We start from the raw sequence: 22746 nt of genomic DNA on the forward strand, positions 1-22746 counted from the left end.
GGCAGCTGTGGGGGCGCCAACGAACCACCACTCCCAGTAGGCTTTGCGCAGGCGGAGCGAGTTAGCTGAGTTACCCTTGGCAACGACAGCGGTCCAGCCTCCTCGCTTTCAACAAAGTTCGCTTTGAGATTTCCTTTGCCTTTTACTGGCGCCTGGTGATGACGCAATGCTTCCTGATTGGCTCTGCAACGGAGGCGCTGGTTTAGGAGGCCCAGAATTCTTTCGGCGGGACACGTGGGAGAGAACTGAGGGGAATTTGAGGAGTCTGAAGGCCAAAAAAGTTGGGAGGTTTGTAGGTAAGTGACCCCTCTCCCTGATGGTGTGGAGCTGTTACGGTTGGATGAGTCGTGTCGCTCCCAGACGTTTCCTGGTTGTGTTGTACTAGATGTAATTGTACGCCCACTATGTCTCTTTTCTGGGTGTCCTGGTGGCTACTGTAAGTCCAGATCCTCTCAGATCGTGTGAGCGTCACCGTATCTCTAAGTGAGAGGGGTCTTTTTTCGACTGGCGTCTGCTTAAGGATCAAGTTGTTAGCCGAAGTTTTTTTCTCGGGACTGCCCAGCGTACTGGAGAGGCTTGGGAGGAACGCAAATCTCTGAGCTAAGCGTTTCACAAGCTCTGAGGCGCTGGCAGATGGTTTATGGGGTGACGACAAATCCATCCTCATTGACCGAGCATAGATATTTCCGTGGGCAGTCCTTTCTGGAACACTGGGGTACATAAGGCAAGGGTAGATATTTAGCGCGGGACCTTAGGACCCAGCTAGTTTGTGGCTATATAACCCCAGACAGCTTCTTTAATTACTCACGGACCCATTGACAAAATAAGGGAGATAGTATCTAAATCACTGTAGTGTGATATGTATAGAGCTGTGCCAGGAAACGTAAACTAACGTAGACGTGAGATTGGTGAAAATGAGATCAGGGAAGCTGTGCCCTTACACCTTTTGCAGCGATCTTAGGACCTGTTCTGTGTCTTCATTACCTATATGAAGGCTGATGGTTGATTAAATTGTATTACAGTCAAATCTGCAATGTCGTGAAGTAGTTATTTTAAAAGAGTAAGTTAGCTCTGAGTCTCTTCTTCAGGAAAGGTAACCATCAGCTATCTTTCAGCCATCAGTTATCTTTTGTGTGTACTCCTGGGGAGAAAAGCAAATTACAGAGAAGTGCTTACAGTATGTTTCTTTAAAAAAAAAGAAAAGAAAACACCCACCCATTCCCATATACAAATATATTTAAACGTATGAAAGGAGAAAGTTTGTAGAGGCTGGGAAGATGGATAGAGACTGATCAGGGAGATAAGGGAAATGAAGAACACTATTGCAAAATGTAGTATATGACTATAAAATTATATCTTAATGTTCAAATTAATAAGTAAATATTGCATATGCTTATGGACAAGATTCGGGACTTCTAACAGGATACCAGCCTATAAGAGTACAGTCTCTAAAGCCAGACGTATATGATTTAAGTCTTGGCTCTGCCTCTTTCCATATGGGGACTTCGTTAGTCTCAGTTTTCTCATCTGTAAAATACACATAGTAAACAAGTAAAGAACGGTACTTGATATGTAGTAAATGTCCAGTAAATGCTATCTGCTGCTATTGTCATTGTCTTTAAATAGGTGAGATTTATTTGCTCAGTTTTATTGTGATTATTAACATATTCAGACTGACTTCTACAATCTTACTTTGTATTTTCTGTTTTTGGCCTCTCTTCCTCTTTCTTGCCCTTGATTGTATTAACCCATTTTTCTTTATCCTCTCCTGCCCCTCTGCGGTGAGTTTGGAGATTAGGCATTCTGTCATTAGCCTTTTAATGGTTACTTTAATATTTTTTTAAGCAAGCAGAGTTTAACACTATTCATTGCCTTTCTCCTCCCAAACAATGTGAGGGTTCTAAAATACTCTATTTCAAGTAGTCTTATCTTCAGTTACTGTATTCTAGAATTTCAGAGTCTGTTATTACTCTGTTTCTGAGTTAGCTTGGGGCACTGTATTGTTAGGAAGTCCTTCTGACTTTTTTCTGTGCATATACAAATGTCGTAGAGTGCGTATGAATTTAATTTTAAAAATACAACTTATGAGCATACATTTAAACTCTTTATAAGACTTAAATATGTCAGATGAGACAATTTTTGGAGTAAGGAAAGGAACCAGCAAATTCTTGTCTCTAGCGTTTTCTGAAAAATTCTAGACTATAGAATCTTCCACTAGTTCTTTCTTATGTTTCAAAACCTATTATGTATTTGGTTGATTCTAGTATTCAGTCACAATAATAGTCATTGATTCATTAACTTTAAAGTGCATTTCTCATCTTTTTGCTCCTCCTTATTCAATTCCCCAGAGCTTACTTAGATTGCAAAATGCAATTTTTAACTTTGCTACAAATGGCTTCAGAGTTCTGTTTAAAATATATTTTTATCACTTGAAATCAGGTTATGTGTATTACCTGATAAATCAATAAGGAATATGGTTGTGTAAACTAATGACTCTTGTATTTTCTAGAGTATGTTCTTATTATAATTTATGTAAATTATACAAAAATAATTTATATTTGCCCTGACCAGTGTGGCTCTATTGGGTGTTGTCCCACAAAGCGAAAGGTCACCGGTTCAATTCCCAGTCAGGGCAAATGCCTGTGTTGCTGGTTTAGGCCCTGGTTGGGATGCAGATGAGAGGCAACTGATCCATATTTCTTTTTCACATCAATGTTTCTCCCCCTCTCTTTCTCCCTCCCTTCCTCTCTCTTAAAATAAATAAATAAAATCTTTAAAAAATAATTTATATTTGTATAATTGGTTGAATATACACTTTATTTTTTAACAGGTTTAATATGTAATGGCTTTTTAAAAATAACTTTTATGTTACTCTTTGTTAGAGCATAACTTTTTTCCCTTAATCTTCAATTCTGTGCATTTCATTGATACTTATTTTTATGTCTATCTTTGTGATAATTTGAAATAATGAAGTTAGAGTCAGAAAATTGACCAGGCTTCCTTAAACATATTATCTTTTTAATAATTCAGTTTTAGCATGAAATTTCTTATTGAACCATGCAGAAGATAGTTATTATTTCTAAAATTCTGAAGACTGTAGTGGCTATTTTATTTCAACATAAGGATTTATGACTCCCCAAAAAGTAGTAGTAACATTACTGAATATTTTTTAACTCATGATATATAATCCTATTTGTTCGGTAATCCCTTAAACAATGGTTGACCTTCAGAGTATGTTACAGCATAATACTTAAAGGGGCAGGGTCTAAGGTTGGAGCCTCTAGATAGCTGTAATAACTACCACTGATAAAACTGGGCCTAACTGCACTGGCAAGAATGCTGGCAAGAGGGGGTGGCCCCACTGTAGATGCACCGGGATTTGTAAAGTGCCAGCATGTCTAGTGACATTGTGTGCATTGTCTGCCATGCCCAGTTACCAAATTTTGTAGTGTATTTTAAGGAATGGAGTTTAGGATTTGCTTCACTAAGTAATAATTAATTAACTGCATCCAACAAAGTAATAAATGTTTTCTGATTTTTTCTCTGTATCTGTAGAAATTATAAAGTATATCTTCATTTTCCTTTTATCAAATATTTTTCCTTACCATTTATAAAAGTAATGCTAAACTGCTTACGAACTACATGCATATTCAACACAGTTTCTCACCTCTATTTGGACACCAGGTAAGAACAAACTGGAAAATAATCTCACCTCTCAGATATAATATCTGTGTTTTATCTTTTGAAGTATATTCTTTCATGTATTTTAATAAACACCAGAATGCAGTTTTGGGACCCATTTTCTTCTTTTAACTACATATTAGACAAAATTGCTATGTTGCCTAGGATCCTCTTATGTTAGAGAAACAAAAATGGGTCACATTAATCATCAGTGTTTCCTAAGCAGTGTGACTTTTCTGTACACATTGGCGAGGCTGAGAGCGAGCCTCGGCTTTATAGCACACATTCCGAGATTAGTCTTCACTTCCACCCTTCTATTTGTTTGGATTTCATCAGGTCAGACAAAAATTCCAGGACTGAATTCAAATGTGATGGGTATCATATTGCTCTGGGATTTGGGAGAAGGTGCCTTATTCTCTTCATGTCTTTTCCCATTCTCCTATTCCTGATAACTAAAAAAAATCCTAGACTGGAAGTAGTAATATATAGCTATCATTCATTTTTTTGTAGGTTGCTATCTTCGCAAAATGGTTAGCCTTTAGATGTCATAAAACTTCTGAATTTAATCCTCTTTTCTTATCAGGACCTGAAAGAATCCTTCAAGATGAAGCTGAGTCTTACCAAGGTAGCTAATGGCTGTCGCCTAGGAAAAATAAAAAACTTAGGCAAAACAGGGGACGGTTCCATGGACATCCCAGGCTGCCTTCTGTACACCAAGACTGGCTCTGCCCCACACCTGACCCATCACACACTGCAGAAAATCCACGGGGTTCCTGCCATGGCTCAGCTTACACTGTCATCGCTGTAAGTATTAGGCCCAACCATCCAAGTTTCAACTTTTGCATCAGCTTAGTTACCTTAACAAGGTACAGTGAAGCAAAAGACTTTTTTTGCTTATATGTATAAAACTTGTAGATTTTTAGAATGATATCAGAAGAAATATATCAAGTATTATACATCATCTGGTCCTAATCCTGGAAACCATTGGCTGGGCCTACATGTTAAAGCTGCTTCAGTTTTCCTCTGAATCCAAGGTCCCATCCTTCCCTCATTGCCGCTGCTCCCAGGGGTGACAGAGCTCAACTTGGAGCCTAGAGGCTGCCTCCATGTGCCAGCCTCAAAGATTTCTCTTGTGTCGGTGCATGTACTTACATGTACTACTTACAGAAACAGAACTAAGGGAGTTAAGGGATCATTTGTGTAATGTGCATGTGAATGTTACCCTTAATTGCACAGTCTGCTATATGATGAAATGCCTCCTCAGTATTGTGTTAATAATAAACTGTTTTTGAAGTGGCAAGGGGAAGAAGAAAACCCAGATATTCTGGAGCAGTTGAACTTTGCCAGTTTCTCTTCTCACAGAACTACTTGCAAATTGAAAACCTTTACTCTGGCGAATGAACTTGGCCTGGCGAGTTGGAACTCTGGAGCAATGGTGTATTTGTTGTTCAAGACTACATTGACTGTCGTGTAGCTTGCTTGCGTGAGCAGAGGGCTTCAGTAGTATGGAGCATCTGTAAGGCGATCCATTGTTATGTTACGTATTTTTCTGTTTTACTTATAGGGCGGAACATCATGAAGTCTTGACAGAATATAAGGAAGGAGTTGGGAAATTTATAGGTAAAATAATTTAGTACTTGTGTGTGCTTTGTGATATATTAATTCAGAATTTGGAGGTGCTGTTTGTTCTGTTATCTTTCCTTCATACATTTATTTACTCATTAATTTAGTCAGCACTTATTGAGCATCTAAGAAGCAGGCATTGGGGACTCAAAGATGGATAGGAAGCAGTTGATGCCCTCGTGGAACCCAGAGCTCAGTTAGGATAAAGATAAATAGGTAATCCTAGTAGAGTGTGGGGTCAGGAATATGTATCATGAGAGCCAGAGGGGGAAACATAACCTGATGTAGGGTCCATGTGAAAGAAGGTCAGAACGCAGAAAGAATTCTTGAGAGAGAAGATGAAGGGGCACCTTAGCTGGAGCAGGGAAGAGTGGGAGTTAGCGAGGTGGTGGTAGTGGGCAGGTGTGGGCAGATGTACCAGGCGTAGAGCAAAGACCCGGAGGTGAGACCCTGCATGGGCCATCCCTAAGGTCCAAAGTAGTCTTGTCATGTTGGAGCCTAAAACATAAGGCAGAGGACAAAGAATTTATATACTGCTATATTCTGATATGTTAATGTTATCTTTTGTTCCAGAAATAGGACTTTAATACAAATGTATGTGCCATTTATTTATAGGAAAAGCTTAGCAGTGACAGCTAGAGAACAAATTCTTCTGTAGACCACCTTCTCCTGAAGCTTTTTCCAATATCTAAGACTCACTTAAATGAAAACTCTGTTTCCATTGGTTGTTCAGTCTGCTTCTGAGAAAAGACTGCGTGATGACTTGGTTGTCACAAGACTATTTCAGTAGAGGAATTTATGTAATATCATTTTTCTTGATGTGAGAACAATTTTAATAGCCAGCTTTAAAGTACGCAAGCATATAATTAAGTGAAAATAGCTAATATAAGCTTTTAACAGACAATTGTAATTGAAATTGTGGAAAATAAGGTGGGGAATTACAGAGATTTTAAAATTTTATTTATTTCAGTGGAATTCTAATTTTTTTCTTATGAAAATGAAGGGTAGCAGAAAATTTATGTACATATGATTTGCTAAACATTTTTTTGGATTTTTTTAAAAACAAGTATCCTTTTGTCTAAAGAACCTAGGAAGCTGTTATCTTGAGTCAGTGAAATTAACTATTCTATAGCTTCCCTTTAATTCTGCCACTAGGGACTCTTGATGTGGGGTGGCTTTATTAATAAGTACCTTCGATTATATCTTTTCATCTTTCCAGGAGCTAGCTCCTTGCATAGTGCCTAGAATGAACATACTCGATACTCCTTCAAAGCAAGTTGAAGAAGGAGTCAGGTCAACATGTCATTAAACACTTTCATGTATCTCATACTTTAAGATACACCTTCCCCTTGTAGCAACTTCCTGTGTTATTAGAAATGAACCTTTACAGTTCATTGTTCTTTTAGATTAGTAAGTTTCAAAGTATTCTGTTCATTCACATTGATAGGCCTCCTATAGTTCTAACATCAGGTATGAGCAGTTCACTGTGCTTAGGGTTGCTTTGTCTAGCAGTACATATCATGAGGCTGCTCTCTGTTACAGCGCAGTGTGGTTGCTGACATAAGTGCTTTCAGGGGTTCTTTTCTGTGTTTATACAGGCATGCCAGAATTTCTCTTGTACTGCTCCCTGCATGATCCAGTCAGGCCCTGCCCAGCTGGTTATGTAACAAACAAGGTGTGTTCTCCATTCTTTCAAGGCTACAGCTTTGTCCCAGGAAGTCAGCTTATTGTATCCTTCAAATACCAGGGTCCTACTTCCTGGGATGTTGGCCCAGTCCTGACCCTTTTTTCTTTCCCTTCATTTCTGTGCACATAGTGGGGTGGGGTGGTTTATAGAAGTTAAAGGCAGTCAGCCTGAGGATGGGATGAAGGTAAGGAATATATTTTCAGCTTTTTTGTTGTCGCAAAAATTTGGGGTTGGAAAAGGGTTAAGTACATTCCAAAAAAAGAAATTGCTGTGATAGTAGAAAACAATAGTCTTTTGATGCCATGCTTTATTTGCAGTTTTAACAACCTCAGGAAGAGTAAGGAAAGTTGCTGATGGGTATTATCACATGCACAACTATATATAGTAGAACCTCAGTGTAATACTGCTTGTTTTTAGAACAGAATTTGAAAAAGCTGGGTCCATAGCCAGAGTTTTTTAGCTAGTGAAGAACAGTATCAAAAGGACTTCATTAAAAGTTTTCACCTGAGACACGGCCCCATTTCATTGTCCTTGGGGATAGCATTCTGGCAAGGCTTCAGTACAGGGGTGAGCAAAAAGAGGTTTCTAGTTGTGAGTACGTAAAACACAGAGTTTATTTTTGTATTATTACTTATTCTTGTATTATATATGTTTCCATACGAACAACTGTAAACCTCCTTTTGCCCACCCCTGTATGTACTGCTACTTTGCAAATGCAGTTCCGTTTCCTCCTCCACTTCATTGATGTCAACAGTATCTTGTAATCTTACCTAAGATTATTCTTTTAAATTACCCTTCTGCTTTAAACTTTTATTTTGTAATATGTATACAAAAGAAAATATTTTGACATCCGTTATCCTACCCCATTTATAAGGGAGAGAGGACTCATTTAAATTGTGTTCTTATGTCAAAATAAAGACTGTATGTTGCCTCCATCTACATCTTTGTCAATCTCTTCTAAGAAGAGAGGTGTTGTAGGAGAAAGAGTAACCGCAGGACCGTGCAGAGATTCCCATGGGCTATGGGATTTATGTTTTAGCGCATAAATTTTGCATCTAAGTCAACTTGGTAAATACTTATTAATAATGTGTAAGGCCCTAGACTGTGCTTCTGGGGTACAAACATGGATTGGGATACTCTAGTCAGACAAATGTACAGTGGTGTGCCAAGGCCTATCATTTCTATAAAGGAAATAAGCACGCATTTCTGAAAGAACTTAAAGAGTGAGCAATTGATTAAACCAGGGAAAGTTTGGGGAACATGTTAGACTAGGTGATATTTGAACTCATGTTTTAAAGGGCGCTCAGTATTTTACCAGGCAAAGAAGTAGGGGAAGGGTATTTCCGTCAAAAGGAACAGTGTGATCAAAGACGGAAAAATCAAAGTGTGCAGTATACTCAAGAACAATATGGGCAAGAGTGGGCTGTGGGGGAGGGGAGACTGGAAGACTGGGCTTCTAGAGAAGTATAATGAATTCTTGGGGACAAGCTCAGAAGCTGGCTTGTATGACTATTGAAGGATTCTCTATGAGCTATAAGGTTCTTAGAGAATTTGGAATACAATATAGGAAACCTTTCAATCACCATGTCTAGGATATTGAATTGCTACCATCTCTAGTTGTAAAGAATTAAATTCAGAATTGCTTTAGCACTTTTAAGTTTTCTTTTTATTTGCATTTTACTCTTGCTAACTCCCCATCATCTTGTTCCCTGGCAGTCTGTGTCTGTGTGGGGTGTTGGAGGACGAGTGGAAATGACTGCTTCCAGGTTCATGGCAATTCAGCAGGCCCTCCAGCCAGACTGGTTCCAGTGCCTCTCAGATGGAGAAGCATCTTGTGCAGAACCAACTTCCATAAAAAGAGCCAGAAAGTCTGTTGACCGATCGCTTCTATTCCTGGATCATTGTCTGCGGTTGCAGGAGGAGTCAGAGGTAAAGCTGTACATCTCACTACTTTCCCTTTGAGACTCTCGCTAATTGACATTCCATGATACAGCTTTTACTGTTCCTCCTACTTCTCTTCGTCTCTGTTATGCTCTACTGTCTTTTTTCCTGAACCATTAAGTATTATTGCTCTCCAGGATTCTGTCTAAGGCTCTCTTTACATCCTACTATATATGTTCTCCCTAGGCAGTTGCCCCTTACTTTTTATTGCTGAATGGTTCTAAAATTGTAGGTACAATCAAGATCACTCTGCTCAGCTTCAGAATTATATAAGTACAGGGCTTTTGCTAGGTTCTGTCACTAACATATCCCTCACATGCACCTTAAACTCTGCATCTTATCTCTTCAATCCTCTTCTTCCTTTTGCTCTCCCTCCATACTTTCTCAGTTTTTGTTGGCCACCAAGTTCCTCAGCCCAGAATTGTGAGTCTTTCAAGACTTCTTTCAATATCCGACTTACTCTCCAATATTCACTCCTTTTTTATTCTATCTCCCTAAATTTATCTAGAATCTTCCCCCTCATCGCCTTTATCATCACCTTAAGGCATCATAGCCTCAGCATCTCTTATGTGGACAAATACTTTTTAGTTGTTCTTGCTACTTCTTTTCTCCTTTCCACCCAATCTAGCTTCAGCCCTGCGCTCTGTAAAGCACAAATATGAACTTGTCTCCCACCTTCTTAAAAGAATTTAGTGATTTTTCACTTGTACTCTTAGAGGGCATGGACAGCCAGCAGAAACCCAGCCTCTGCCTCTTCCTCTAGCCCAGTGTGACCTACTTTCTCCTGTGGCTGGCACTCTGCCCCTTTGAGTTACCTACAGTTCCCTGAGGTCTTATCCTGTTTCATGTCGCTGTGCCTGTACACAGATTTCTTTCTGGTTTGTTTCTTTTCTTTTTCTTTTTTCTTTTTTTAAATCCTCAGCCATATTTCCCCTCTTGCTTCCTAATTGGCTCATTTAATTCCATTGTTCATTCTAGGAAACTGACCTGACCCTTCCAAGAAGCACTTTTCATCCTTTGCCACCCCTTTCATTTGTATGTAGCTGTATTATAGCCCTAATCATATTCTACTGCAGTGATTTATATGTTTGTTGTTATTAAACTTGACCTCCTTAAGCTCAATTTCTGTGTCTTCATCGTGGAGCAAAATTCCTGACGTATAGTAAGCCCTCAGTAAATGATTGCTGATGGTGAGTGGTTCTGATGGGTTGGGGAACAAGTTGTAGCAGTAAACAAGGGCTCCTGATTAGCAGGGTTAATGAAGCTGGAAAAAGATGCATTCACCAGGAGAAAGCAGAGGCAGTAGGAGAACAGAAGACAGTGATCAGAGGGGCGAATCGGTGAGTCGCCCAGAGCAGTGGCCAGGCCCCACTATGGCAAGCGCATTTAGTGTGAGGAACATTGTTACATGAGTTTACTGATAAAAATATAATTTGACTAATGAAGTTAATATGCATGATATAATTAGAGGAAGCTTAGTCGTCATTCTGAATAGACCTCTCAGTATCTGCAGTAGGAATTCAGCTTGGGGACAATGCCATGGGTCTGAATTTTTAGTGTTGCTCACTGGCCGTTGTTCTGAGCCAATGATTATCCTTGTAGGGTAAGTAACGTCTGATAAGTAGAAGGGAGGACAGCATCTGGCAGAACATGGTTGTTGGAAAGGCCAGATGAGCCTCAAGTCCCTCTTCTATGTTACAGTCAGCCTCACCATTTCACAGTTTCTGTGTGTTGGTCAAATGCTGGGGTTCCTCTTGGTACCCCTAACACTTATGCTATTATGTTGATATGATCATTAATAGTGCCCCTTTTACTCTTTAGTGTGTTCATTTTTGGACAATAAACTATATACAATCATACTTTTTGCACCCATGAAAAGGAGTTTCCCAGAAAAGGCTGTGCTGGTCATGTGAAGGGGTGAGACGGTAACTGCTTTGTGTGCTGCACACGTCTTTTCCTTTCCCAGTGATTCCTCCCCTCTCGCTCACTGGATCCCCTTATTCTAAATGCCCTTAAATATCGGAGTTTCCCAAGGTTCTGTTGTTGGCTTTTTTTCCCTCTTCTTGGATTCCCTAAGTCAGGAATGGCAAATGGGTTTCATCCCAAGGTGGTAGGAGCTGTGCCTGGGAGCAGCAGGGAGAGAGTGGTCTTAATATTTTTTTAGGATTCCCTGCCTGCTCTTCTCACCATCTCCCTGGACTTCCAAAACAGGAGCCAGGAGTCCTCCTAGACTGTCTTTGTCCTCACCTTGGAGAGCTTTTCGGTTGTATAGACTGTATCTCCTGATAAGGTTTCAAATCCCACCCCTCCTCTTCTCCCCACTGGCACTGCCTTAGTCCAGGTCCTCTTTGCCTTTTACCTGGATTATTACAGATGTCTCCTACCCCATCCTTGAGCCGTACACCCTCTTAATTCATTCTCCGCATGGTGTCCAAAGCCTTCTTTCTGGAGAGGCAATCTGAGTGTGCCCCTCCTGCTCAAGCCAAGAAGCAAAGTTCGCTCTTCAGAGCCTGCCAGGCTCCCTCCCCGTCCCTGTGTTCTACCAGAGAGCCACTGTTGCTTTGTGTATTTTCTTGCAAAGCTTATTTTTATAGTCACATATACATAATTATTACATATATATGCATACCTATATGTGTTTTTAACAACATGAATATGGTCATATGTTCAGAAATTGGTTTGTTTTTGTTCAACAATATCTTGAAACTCCCTGTGAAAATATTTGTAAGAGAAGTTTGTAGAAGTGGAATTTTAGGATGTGAAGATAAAAATGCTGGCGCTGTGACAAGTGTGGACGTGCCCTCCCATGAGGCTGAAGTGATTTTTAACCTCTAGTTATTGGGGTGTATAAGTACATTTGTCACTTGCACTTCCACTGTGTTATCTTTGAGCTTTGGTGTCAGTGTGATGGGCACGAATGGTATCTGATTGTTTCCTGTCCGCATCTCCTTGCTGGTGAAGTTTAGTGAGCTCTCTGTATATGTACAGGAGATTTACATTTGTTTTTCTGAAGTTCATACTCACACATCTGCCTAGATTTCCTTGGAGTTGTCATTTCCCTAGAAGATTTTTGGAGCTTTTTCTATTGTGTAGATATTTATCTATTCCTCCAAAGAGTAAGTCTTCCTTTGCCCTTGTTGATAGTATATTTCACTAGAGAAGTTTTAATGTGTTTGTACTCAAGTGTGTTGGCCTTTTCCCATAAGCTTTAGGTTACTTAGGAAGGCCTTATGCCAAGATTATAGAAATATTCAGTATGTTCTTCTAATACTTGAACAACTACATTTTTAGGCTTAAATTTACTTCCAAAGATGGTATTGGCAGTCTTTTGTTTTTGTTTTTTTACAAATGGATAGTTAATTTTTCCAACCAAATAGTTTTGAAGTGCCTCAAGTTGTCTCTAAAAGACTTGGAGGTGACCCCAAGCAGGAGTGGATGGTCATTTAAACAAATTGAAATTCTTCTTTTGTATTTTTCTCTTGTACCTGCTCAGCGTGCATTCAATTTAAAATAAGCTAAAGCATGGCTGCATATGTAGATCACCTCAGTTTCTCCTCAGTCATTTCTTAACCTGTTCGGGTGGCTTTCAAATTGTGTTCTTCGGAGCCCCAAGAGATCTCGGGGCAGAGGGAGCACCATCTCCTTGCATGCTTCGACTACAGCAGCTGCACTGAGATCTGATCTGTCCACTGGGCTTCTGTGTAAGGTTCATTTTTAAAAATTTATTTATTGCCCTGGCTGGTGTGGTTGAGTGGGTTGAGCACCTGCCTGTGAACTGAAAGGGCACTGGTTTGATTCCTGGTCGGGACACACGCCTGGGTTGTGGGCCAGGTCCCGGTTGGGGGCACGTGAGAAGCAACTGATTGATGTTTCTTTCTCTCCTTTTCTCCTTCCCTTCCCCTCTCTCTAAAAATAAAATCTTTTTTAAAGAATAAAATAAAATTTATTTGTAGATTTTTCTTTTTTAGAGAGAAAGGGATATATATGTGTATATATGGGTGGGGGGGTAGAGAAAGGGACAAAAATATCGATCTGTTCCACTTATTTATGCATTCACTGGTTGATTCTTGTATGTGCCCTGACCAGGGATTGAACTCGCAACCTTGGTGCATCCAGAAGACCCTCTAAACAACTGAGCTGCTTGTCCAGGGCCATGTGTGAGGTTCATTTCTTTCCAGGGGCTCCAGCCTTTTGGCTTTCTGGGCCACAGTGGACGAATAAGAGTTGTCTTGGGCCACAAATTAAATATACAGACACTCATGAAAACTGATGAGCCAAAAATGGTTTTAAGTAAATTTACAGTTTTGTGTTGGGTCATATTCATAGCCATCCTGGGCTGCATCGACCTGCCGGCCATGGGTTGGACACCCAAGGTACTGGAAACAGTTAAAAACATTCATTCCTTTTTTACCTTAGGTCCTTCAAAAAAGCACGATCATCGGCGTGATTGAAGGTGGAGACGTGTTGGAGGAGAGGCTGAGGTCAGCAAGAGAAACAGCCAAGCGGCCTGTAGGTGGCTTCCTTCTGGATGGCTTTCAAGGGAACCCAGCAACTCTGGAGACTAGACTGAACTTGCTGTCATCAGTTACCGCAGAGCTGCCGGAAGACAAACCGAGGCTAGTGTTGAGTTAGGATGCTGGCCAAGCCTCACAGGCTGCTGCAGAACAGAAGTGCTGGGGGTTGGGTATTATGTAGTCTATACGTGGGCATGTCTTTTCTGGGCTGAGTCTGCCATGCCTCACCATAGGGGGAGCCTCCATTGAGGCTGTCCTGTGCTTGATTTCAGAATGTAGACCAGAGGACAGTTGCCATATGGATTAGTTTATTTGGTGTTCATTCTAATTGTCATACTGTTTCCTTTATCCTTGTGCCAAATACAAATACTGTTCTTCACTCATTATGCAATAACATGGTTTCTCGGGACGTGTATAAAGTCATGTGGAACTCTGGCCTTACTCAAAGCAAGTCGAGGACAGATCTGGGATGCCTAGCAGAATGAAGATGGGTGCTGCTAATAAGGACCTTTAAGAAGTTCTTAGATTTTGAGGCAGTGGTATCATTTTTTGACATTGAGGGGACCAGCAACACTCACAGGGTTGTTTTTTTCTGTAAATCACAGGTTTTACTATGTGCCAGTGAGAAGAGATGATCTACAAGATTCAGAGCTTAAGGTTTCTGAGTGCAGCTGATGTCTTATTAGACTACCCTAATTTTTTTTTTTTTTAAAGACAAGTCTTATCCCACTTGGTATGAATATTCATGGGCTTTTCCTGCAGATATAGTAAGGGGTTTGATCACAGTGCTGCTTAGGCTGTTTGATAGTATCTAACATGTAATTTCACCACTTAAAAAAATCCAGGTGTGACTTGCTGTGAAGTGTATGAATTTTATGTAGAGTTTGATGACTGTATACACTTGCGTAAACACTAGCCAGAATGAGATATTTTCATCACATCAGTATTTGCCTCAACTTTAACCTAGTTGTCTGTGTTCACTGCTGCTCCTCCTATTTCATTCTGGTACAGAGAACCATTTAGTGCTAGTATTTCTAGTCATTTTCTGGACTTTGAGTTAAGTGCTCACAGATGTCTGTTGCTAGATTTGAAAGCTGAAATTGTTTTCCTTCTGTAAGTGTGTAGAAATGCCAGCTTCAGTCAGAGAGGAGTTCTAAAACATTATGTTACTTGAAGGAAACTGTAGTCAGAAAAACCGGCATATATTTAAGGGTTCTATTTGTTTAATATTACATAAGCCTTTTTTTTTTGGACTTCTTATAGAAGTCAGAGAGTCTATAAGCTTTTCTCTGCCAGTTCATAAAAGGAATTATGGATAGAAAAACAAGCATGAAAAACAGTAGCAAATCAGCCCTGATCTAGTGCATCTTCCCATCTTGTTTTAGTGGCAAAACCTGGCTGGGTGTTATTAATATTCTCAGAATGCCTTGCCCAGTACCTCTAAAATTACCATCTCATTCCACCATGCAGACAGTCTATTAATGGAGAAAATGTAAAGAAGCATAAATAAAGCCAACTAGATTCCTAGATTCTGTGGGCAGAATTGAAATTCTAAGAGCTAGAGTTTCTTTGTAAATGAACATATGAAGAACACAGTAGATAAAAATGTCTTTTTGGAACCAGTTATTAAAAAATTATAGGCAAATTACAGTTAAAACATAGAAGTATTTGAGGGGGAAATAAAGCACATACCTCTGCACTCTTAAAAAGTCTATGTGGTAGATAGGTAGGCTATTAAGTTCAGTCTAAGACAAGGGAGGTTGTTCAGAAGGGGTGAGAACAGAAAGAAAACCAAACTTTATTGAATTTTTCTTTGGGACCAGAAAACACACCATGTGCTTCTTCAAATATCTCATTAGTTCTGAAGTTTGTATTAATGCTCTTATTTTTAAAATGAGAAAACCAAAACTCAGAGAGGGTAAGAAGTTTTCCCAAAGAACACAGCAAGTAAATTAATAGCAGAACTGGGAATCTAGCCTAGGTCTCTGCCTCCAAAGTAAAGGTTCTTCCCACCACATCTTATTATTTGCTGCCTGCCATGCTAACCATGACTGATGGTTTTCATTATTATTTTAATGCCCTTTGGAAAGACTCTGATTCCTGGCATTGCTCTCATGTCACTGTTCTTATTTTCACAGGCTCATCTCTGGTGTTGGCCGGCCAGATGAGGTGCTCGAGTGCATTGAAAGAGGAGTGGACTTATTTGAGAGTTTTTTCCCTTATCAAGTGACAGAGAGGGGATGTGCCCTGACTTTCAGCTTTGATTACCAGCCGAATCCTGAGGAGACATGTAGGTCTTTTAAAGTTAATCTCAATACTATCCTAAAGTTTCTTCTATTTGCTATCAATTTTTGGCTTGTGATTCAAGCCAGAAGTATGTGCATATTCTGAATCCAGCCTTTCATAAAACTCCATCTTTGTTTCTTATCTGTACGCTTTGGCATGTTGGTCCACAAAACCTGGGTACTTAGTACTGTACACATAGCTCATCGATATTAGGAAGTAATTTTGTAGTGAGCAGAAGCAAAAACAAAACAAAACCTCCTCTATTAACAACCTGAAAAAGACCATTCAGAGTGAATAGTGATGAAAATCTAAGAAAATAAAACCTTTGAACTGCTTGGTAAAAGTTAATTTGTTTTTTCACAAAAGAGTTCTTGTCTGTTTTTTGCAAACCTTGTGCTATTAAAATACAGGGAGTCTCATCCCCTCTGATCCTAGTGATACTTGGGCTTTTTCGTCTTTGCACACTGAGATGTGAAAGCCATTTTCCTCTGCTAATATTCCTTTGAAGTGCTGCCATTTTCCTTTTATTGTTTAGTTATTCAGAGGTCAAGAGAGATCAGTTTCAGATTCTGGCATTTAATTGGAGGTAGTAAAGGAATTGGGATACAGACTTTGGGCTGGAGCCCTTGAAGCGCCTACCCCATTTTTCAGGAGCGTGTTGCACGCCCAGGGTCCCCTCCGACCCTGGGCGGGGTGAGGGCTTCTCCCTTCCGGCTGTTCTTTGAGCTCTTCCTGTGTCACTGTCCACTTCAAATTTGACTAGGGCTAGAGACTTCCTTTAAAGGTCCATTTTGTTCCCCACAAGTTATCAGAATTTCATTCAGAAGATGTTACACATTTATAAAGCATCTGAAACACTGATCTAAATGGAATTACTTCTGGAAACAAAATAAATCAGCTGATCAAATAGGAGGTCAATTTTACTGTCCTTTAGACAGGCCAGAATATAATGTATGTACCATAAGTAAACATTTATAAACGTTTATGACTTTACTTATAAACTTTATTTCCACCAGGATGTATGTAACTATTAGTCATTGCGTACCATGAATATGCAAGCTCTGAAAAAGAATCTGATACTGAGTTCTCTGAAACAAACAAGTTCCTTTTTGGCCACAGAAAGCTGTTTATGATTGAGGCTTTGAAATAGTTTGAACATTTTTACTAAAGTGTTGTTATTAATCCCATTTGTGTATATTTGTATAGTAAATGATAGTCCTTTGCCAAACACAGTGTGAAAATTAGAAAGGAATAAGCTGCCTAATGTGGGCAGCAGTTCCCCCTGGTGCCGGGGTTCCGTGGGCTCCCACAACACCAGGCAGACTCACAGCAGCAGAATTACAGCCCTGTGCTCAGTGCTCAGGCCACACTTCCCTTTTTCCTTTGACTTGGACAAAATTACCGCCCTGGGACCATTTGCCCATCTCCTTGGCGAACCTTGAGATTGTTATTACTTGTTCCCAGAAATACCTATCTACTTGCCCCTGTTTAAGGCAGCTGGCTCTTTGCATAAGAATCGATGTCGCTCTTTTAATCCCAGGAGTGTTCTTTCTTAAAGCAAAGAGTTCATGGGAACAGTTCAAGTCCCCATTCAGTTCTGGATTATCTGAGTTCCCCAGAGGACTAGTCTCCATACAGAGTACATAATTTAAACCATATTCTACTTTTAATCCCTTTGGAACATAGGCAGTTCTAAAGCCCAGTTAATTTGCATGTACATTATGCGGAGACATAACTTCAACATACACACCAACCGGTTTTTAAAAATCACTTTTTGACAGTAAGAATACATGCTATATACTTGTGACCATAATTTAGACATTGTTGAACCTCCAAATTTTGGTATCATAGACGTATAGATAATAGGTCAGTGATCATCTTGCTCATTTTCTTGTGTCATTCCCTTAAATTCTCAGGGGTGGCACTAGACAGTAAAGGGGCATGAGGTGGTAACCAGAAATTCTCCCAATGGCCATTTTTATCTGATCTCCATTCACGACTTTGTGTTGGTTTGCCCTTCAGTATTACAGCAAAATGGGACACAGGAAGAAATAAAGTGTGTGGATCAGACAAAGAAAATTAAAACTACCAGTTGCAACCAAGAAATGACATCATTTGAAATTAATCTGAAGGAAAAAAAGTAAGGAATTTTTTTTAAGTTTAGATTTTGATTTCTGACTTATGTTTCAATCTGTTTTAATAGTTTATGTAAACTATTCCCTTTTCAGTTTGTGACTTCATAAAATACTTATAGTTGGGTATTATTTAGGCCTTCTCAAATTCACTTCCAGAAAGTCTTTTTATCTGTAGATGAATTCATATACTTTGTCTTGTACTAGAACTGAGGCTAGGTAACTGTTTTAGGAGAGCTGTTGTAAATATTAGACCAAATCCATGTTCGGGGTTTTTTACTCCTTCGTTACTTTTAATAAGACAGAGCAAAATAAGGATTTCAAGATAAAATACAACCAAGTTTTCTTAGTTTTAAGGAACTTAAGTTATTTTGGTTATATACAGATTATGGACCTTAAATATTTTCCTCTATAAAGAATGAATTAGGATATCTTGCAACTTTGCTCATATTTGGTTGGAAGCAGTAATAATCAGGGAACCAGTGAGTGGTTTATCTGTGACTTTGGTACACCCACTTTAGAACTTGGCTGATTTTGGTCTCATGTGAAGGGACATTCTAGGGATTCAGACTTACTAATGTCTATCTAGCAATAGTACAGACTTGAAAATTTATGAAAGAACATGTAAGTCCTAGTTCTTTCCTATCCTATAGGGGCTTCTTGATTGTTGGTATGAAATAATGATGTTTAACTTATTGAAAAATAGCCAAAGAGACTCATTTTTATTTCTAAATTGTTAGAGTACTATCAATGGTTACTACTAAAATTTTCTATATGTTACAGATTTAGCTGGAAGTTGTAGTTTTTGTAGTTTTCTCATTATCAGTAGTAGGCTTGAAGTTACAGAGACCTGGAGTTTGGACCCTAGCACAGCTCGTGCCTCAGTGACATTGGCCAAGTCACTGACTTCTTTCTGATAGCTGATAAAAGGTAACACGTATACGGTGCTTAGTATGTGCTCAGCAGTGTCCAAGCCTTTACTCTATTAGCTCATTTGATCCTTGGGACAGCTCTGTAAGGCAGGTGTTACAGGTGAGAAAACAAAGTCAGAGGGAGGTGAGTGACTTGCCCAAGTGAGTTCTGAGCCGGGAACCCAAACCAGGCATTGTAGCTTCAGAGCCCACTTAACCTGAGTGGTCTTTCTAGGTTAAATGACAACAAAAATGCCTGTCTCCATGAGTTGTTGAAAAGATTAAATGACACAGTTTATGTAAAAGTGCTTTGTAAAGTGCAAAAAGCTATGCAAGTAAAAGGTCAGACCATGTCTTCTGGCATGGTTCTGGTGGCAGATAGGAGAAACGTGTGTTCGTCAGACAGCATTTCCTAACACTGTGTACCTTTACAGTGCAACCGATAGTGTTCAGCCTGAGGGAGCGACCACAGGACTCTCTTTGCTGCTCCTTTGTAAGCCTTAGGCTAGGAGGTGATGTATGGCCAAGGAAGACTCCTGAGTCTCCTGGCTCATTGTGCTCTGTTAACTTGGACCACATTGCCATGTTAAGCAGGTGCCCGGCCGTGCACTGCCAGTGATGTTACTAACTGTATTGCTTATGCGCCAGCAGAACAGATAGCCTAGGTTGTGGAGTTCTTGTATTCCTCACTTTCTGGGACATCATTCTGACTTCCTTTCTCAGGTACCAGGAGGACTTTGACCCATTGGTGAGAGGGTGCTCCTGTTACTGCTGTGAGAATCACACCCGTGCATACATCCACCATCTGCTGGTGACCAGTGAACTGTTGGCTGGGGTCCTGCTTATGATACACAACTTTGAACACTACTTTGGATTTTTCCACTCTATCCGGGAAGCACTAAAAAGTGACAGACTGGCGCTGCTGAAAGAGCTCATCCGCAGGCAAGCATCTTGAGTCCTGGCGTATAGAAGTCTGACTTCGAATTGAGCCAGTACCACTGTGGTAAGGTGGGAAGGAGAGAACAAGAAATGATCTTAGCTGTCATCATTCGTATTGGAGAAGAAGATCTGCTCAGACAAGGAACGTGCATACCAAACTCTGTCCACGTGAGGCCAAAGAGATTTTTTTTCTAAAGACTTAAGTGACTTGGATTGATCAGAAAGAATTGAAGCATGACCTTTAATATTTCAGTGCTAAAAGTGAGAGATTTTTTGCTCAAAGGCAAAAGCTTCAGATGTGAAGAGACAGCCTTGAAGTGGCGGTGATGAGGTTCTGAGGGTTCTCTGAGTGGATTGGAGCTTCAGGGGAGATGATTGGTCGTGAGTAGTGTGACCCGGTGGACACATGCCTACTCACTGGAGAAGGAATCGGGTTGATTCAAGTGTTTTCTCTAATTCTTATATTCTCAGTGGCCTCTCTGGACCCTTCTGTCTTCCTAGCTGCCCCAGCAGTACAGTCTGTCTGAAAGGGCTCTTGTGACTTGACCGGGCTTGCCTCTCCCTGGAACATGGGGCTCCAGCCCCAGCACACATTCCTTCATTTGGCTCCCTGGTCTGTTTGAGACTTATCTCCCTAGACTAGCTACATCTGGCTGTGCAGGTCCACTGTATCCACCCTCAGGTCATCAGTATCATGACCATAACTGGCCCCATCACTCGGGGAGATTCCTTCACCATGGGTTCACTTGGACTGGCAGCTGGAGCATGGGGTTCAGGGCTACTCACCTTTCATGCTTGTTGCCTCCTGGACAAATGGGGACAGACACAGTGGATAGGACTGAATGAATTTCTAAGATTCCATCTAGCTCTAATATTTGGGGAACAAAAAGTTTTAGGTTAGAGTCGTAGCCTTACTTGTCGTTCTCGTTTATTGATCACTGTCGTCCTGATGAAAAATGCATCAGTGCCAGGCGTCGGGCAGCCGTGGAGATATTTAAGAGCCTAAAAAGAGGTGTGGCCTGTGGGTTTTGAAGTGCTTGGTGAACTGGCATTAGCAGGTCCTGAGGCTGGAAAGACCTTCCCGGATCATCTCTGATTCAGTGAGTTTTTCGGGCCCTTGTCAAAGGAGTGACATTCGTGGCCTGGTAGGTGACTTCTTTATTATGTGCTTTTTTTATATTTATGAAATTTTCTATAAGAATATACACACACAGACATGTATATAAATTTTTGTAAAAATAACAACAGAACCTAAAAGATGCTTTCTTTTTATTTGTAAGAGCGTGGAATTATATTTGTTTTACATTATTGTGCTGTATTTTGCCGTTTGTTAATTTTAGTGGGCATTAGTGAACATTTTTTAAAAATTATTATGTGGTTTCTATATTTTTATGTGTTGAATGGCCATCTCTAGGCTTTTAATAGTGGTATAGGCATGTCCGTGAATTCTGTTTTGGAATGCACAGCTTTTGGAATTCATGGACCTTCTTCTGAATTCTCTCCTCCATGAATGGCAAAGGCACTTATCAAAGAGAGAATCAAATGTTTCTTTAATGTAAATCTATAGCCAATAAACATTTCAACTAAAATATATATACTATATTGTTTCCTGTAAATAGTAGTGAATATATTAAACAGAATATTTTAAATTTCCATGGTATCAGAAATGTTCGTCTTTCAAAGAATACTACATTTACTCCATCTATAGTCATTGTTTTGAGTGCACTCACACTAAATGCAGAATCCAGGGAGACTCAGAGATGCAACTGTCACTTTAAATTATATAATTAGGGACCTTAAGGCCGTGCTTAGCACATAATTAAAGATAATAATAACCATAATCTTTGGAGCATTTTTAATGTGACAGGCACCTCAGTAAATGAATGCTTTCCATATATATCTCATTGACCCTTAGAGCAGGGCCGTGAGGTGTTGATATTGTTAGTCCTCTTACTGAGTTTCAGGAAGGTTGAGTACCCTGCCTGAGGGCCTGCCAGGAATTTCTGGAAGATTGAGTAGTTTGCCTAAGCATCTACCTAGGACTAGTTAGTTCACAGGTTAGACTTTGGCTCCATCTGACTAAAACTCAACAGTTAACCATTGCACTAAATAACCTCTTACTTTGTGACTTGCTCCTTTGTGTAAGCTCTTGGGTTTACAGGGACTAAGAGAAGCAAGGAGTGAACAGAAGGACCTTGTGGTCTGGAAGTATACGGCGCTTCTGGAGCTCTGCTGTAGCTCTGTCCTCGCTCCCCCTCCTCCAACAGACTAGCTAGGACTTCCCTGTGCAGCCCGCAATACCAATGTCACCTGTAGGGTCTATAGGTGTGCCACATGAATGCCATTCCATGTCCCCAGATCATTCTCATCCCCCCAGTTTGGGGACTACTCACATCCTGAATGGTGTTAAGAGTGGGCCTGTGATAGGTTCAGGTGCCCGCCTGGGTAATCAACAGGAGTCTGAGGTTTCCTACATGCCACAGGGGAGGAATATTTTATTATTATTTTGGAATAAAGGGGAAAGAGTCTTCTAAAACATTTTTAAACCAAATACTAATGTAATTAAAGAATTTTAATAAAAACTTCAAACAAAGACCGTCAAAAGGTCAGGAGTAGAGTGTGTAAGCAACTTTCTTATCCAGGATTTTTTTTTTCTGTTAAGGCAGCTTGGAGCTCACTGAGTAATCACAGAGTTAAATGATTATCCTGTGCCGTCCTGATTAGGAACAGGCTGCTCTCCGAGGTTTGATTAGTCTCGCTGGTAGCTACGGGATCACAGCTAATTAAAACTGACAGTGCTGCGTAGGGCAGGGAGCCAGGAAGGTCAAGCTTACATGCTGAGCCAGCCACCAGCAAGCCTCTGCCTTTACCTGAAGGTTTGGTGTAATTGGCATTCATTTAAAAATTCTTCATTTCATTCCTTTTTTAAAAAATCTCAGGTCTCTTTCTTTCCCTTATTCCTCAAGTGTCTCTGACTTATGACCACATAATCCAAGTGACAATAGGAAGAAGAGCAAGCCCAGTGTGAGCAA

At 40.1% G+C, this 22746-nt stretch overlaps 1 protein-coding gene across 2 annotated transcripts; it reads left to right on the top strand.

The window, feature by feature from the left end:
* Positions 1-81: 81 nt before the first annotated feature.
* On the top strand, positions 82-21367 carry QTRT2 (queuine tRNA-ribosyltransferase accessory subunit 2). 2 transcript variants are annotated; one of them, XM_028505179.2, is made up of 9 exons: positions 82-296; positions 4265-4485; positions 5246-5301; positions 6903-6979; positions 8708-8920; positions 13349-13548; positions 15585-15736; positions 17755-17872; positions 19499-21367. In XM_028505179.2, exons 2-9 carry the CDS (start codon positions 4286-4288, stop codon positions 19728-19730), a joined length of 1248 nt encoding a protein of 415 aa, XP_028360980.1. In that variant the 5' UTR covers positions 82-296; positions 4265-4285; the 3' UTR covers positions 19731-21367. The 2 variants fall into 2 exon arrangements, with proteins under 2 accessions (XP_028360980.1, XP_035874015.1); XM_036018122.1 differs by lacking the exons at positions 82-296; positions 4265-4485; positions 6903-6979 and having other exon boundaries at positions 5260-5301.
* The last annotated feature ends 1379 nt before the right edge of the window (positions 21368-22746 follow it).

Source organism: Phyllostomus discolor, chromosome 2 (genome assembly GCF_004126475.2).
Source record: "Phyllostomus discolor isolate MPI-MPIP mPhyDis1 chromosome 2, mPhyDis1.pri.v3, whole genome shotgun sequence".
NCBI lineage: Eukaryota > Metazoa > Chordata > Mammalia > Chiroptera > Phyllostomidae > Phyllostomus > Phyllostomus discolor.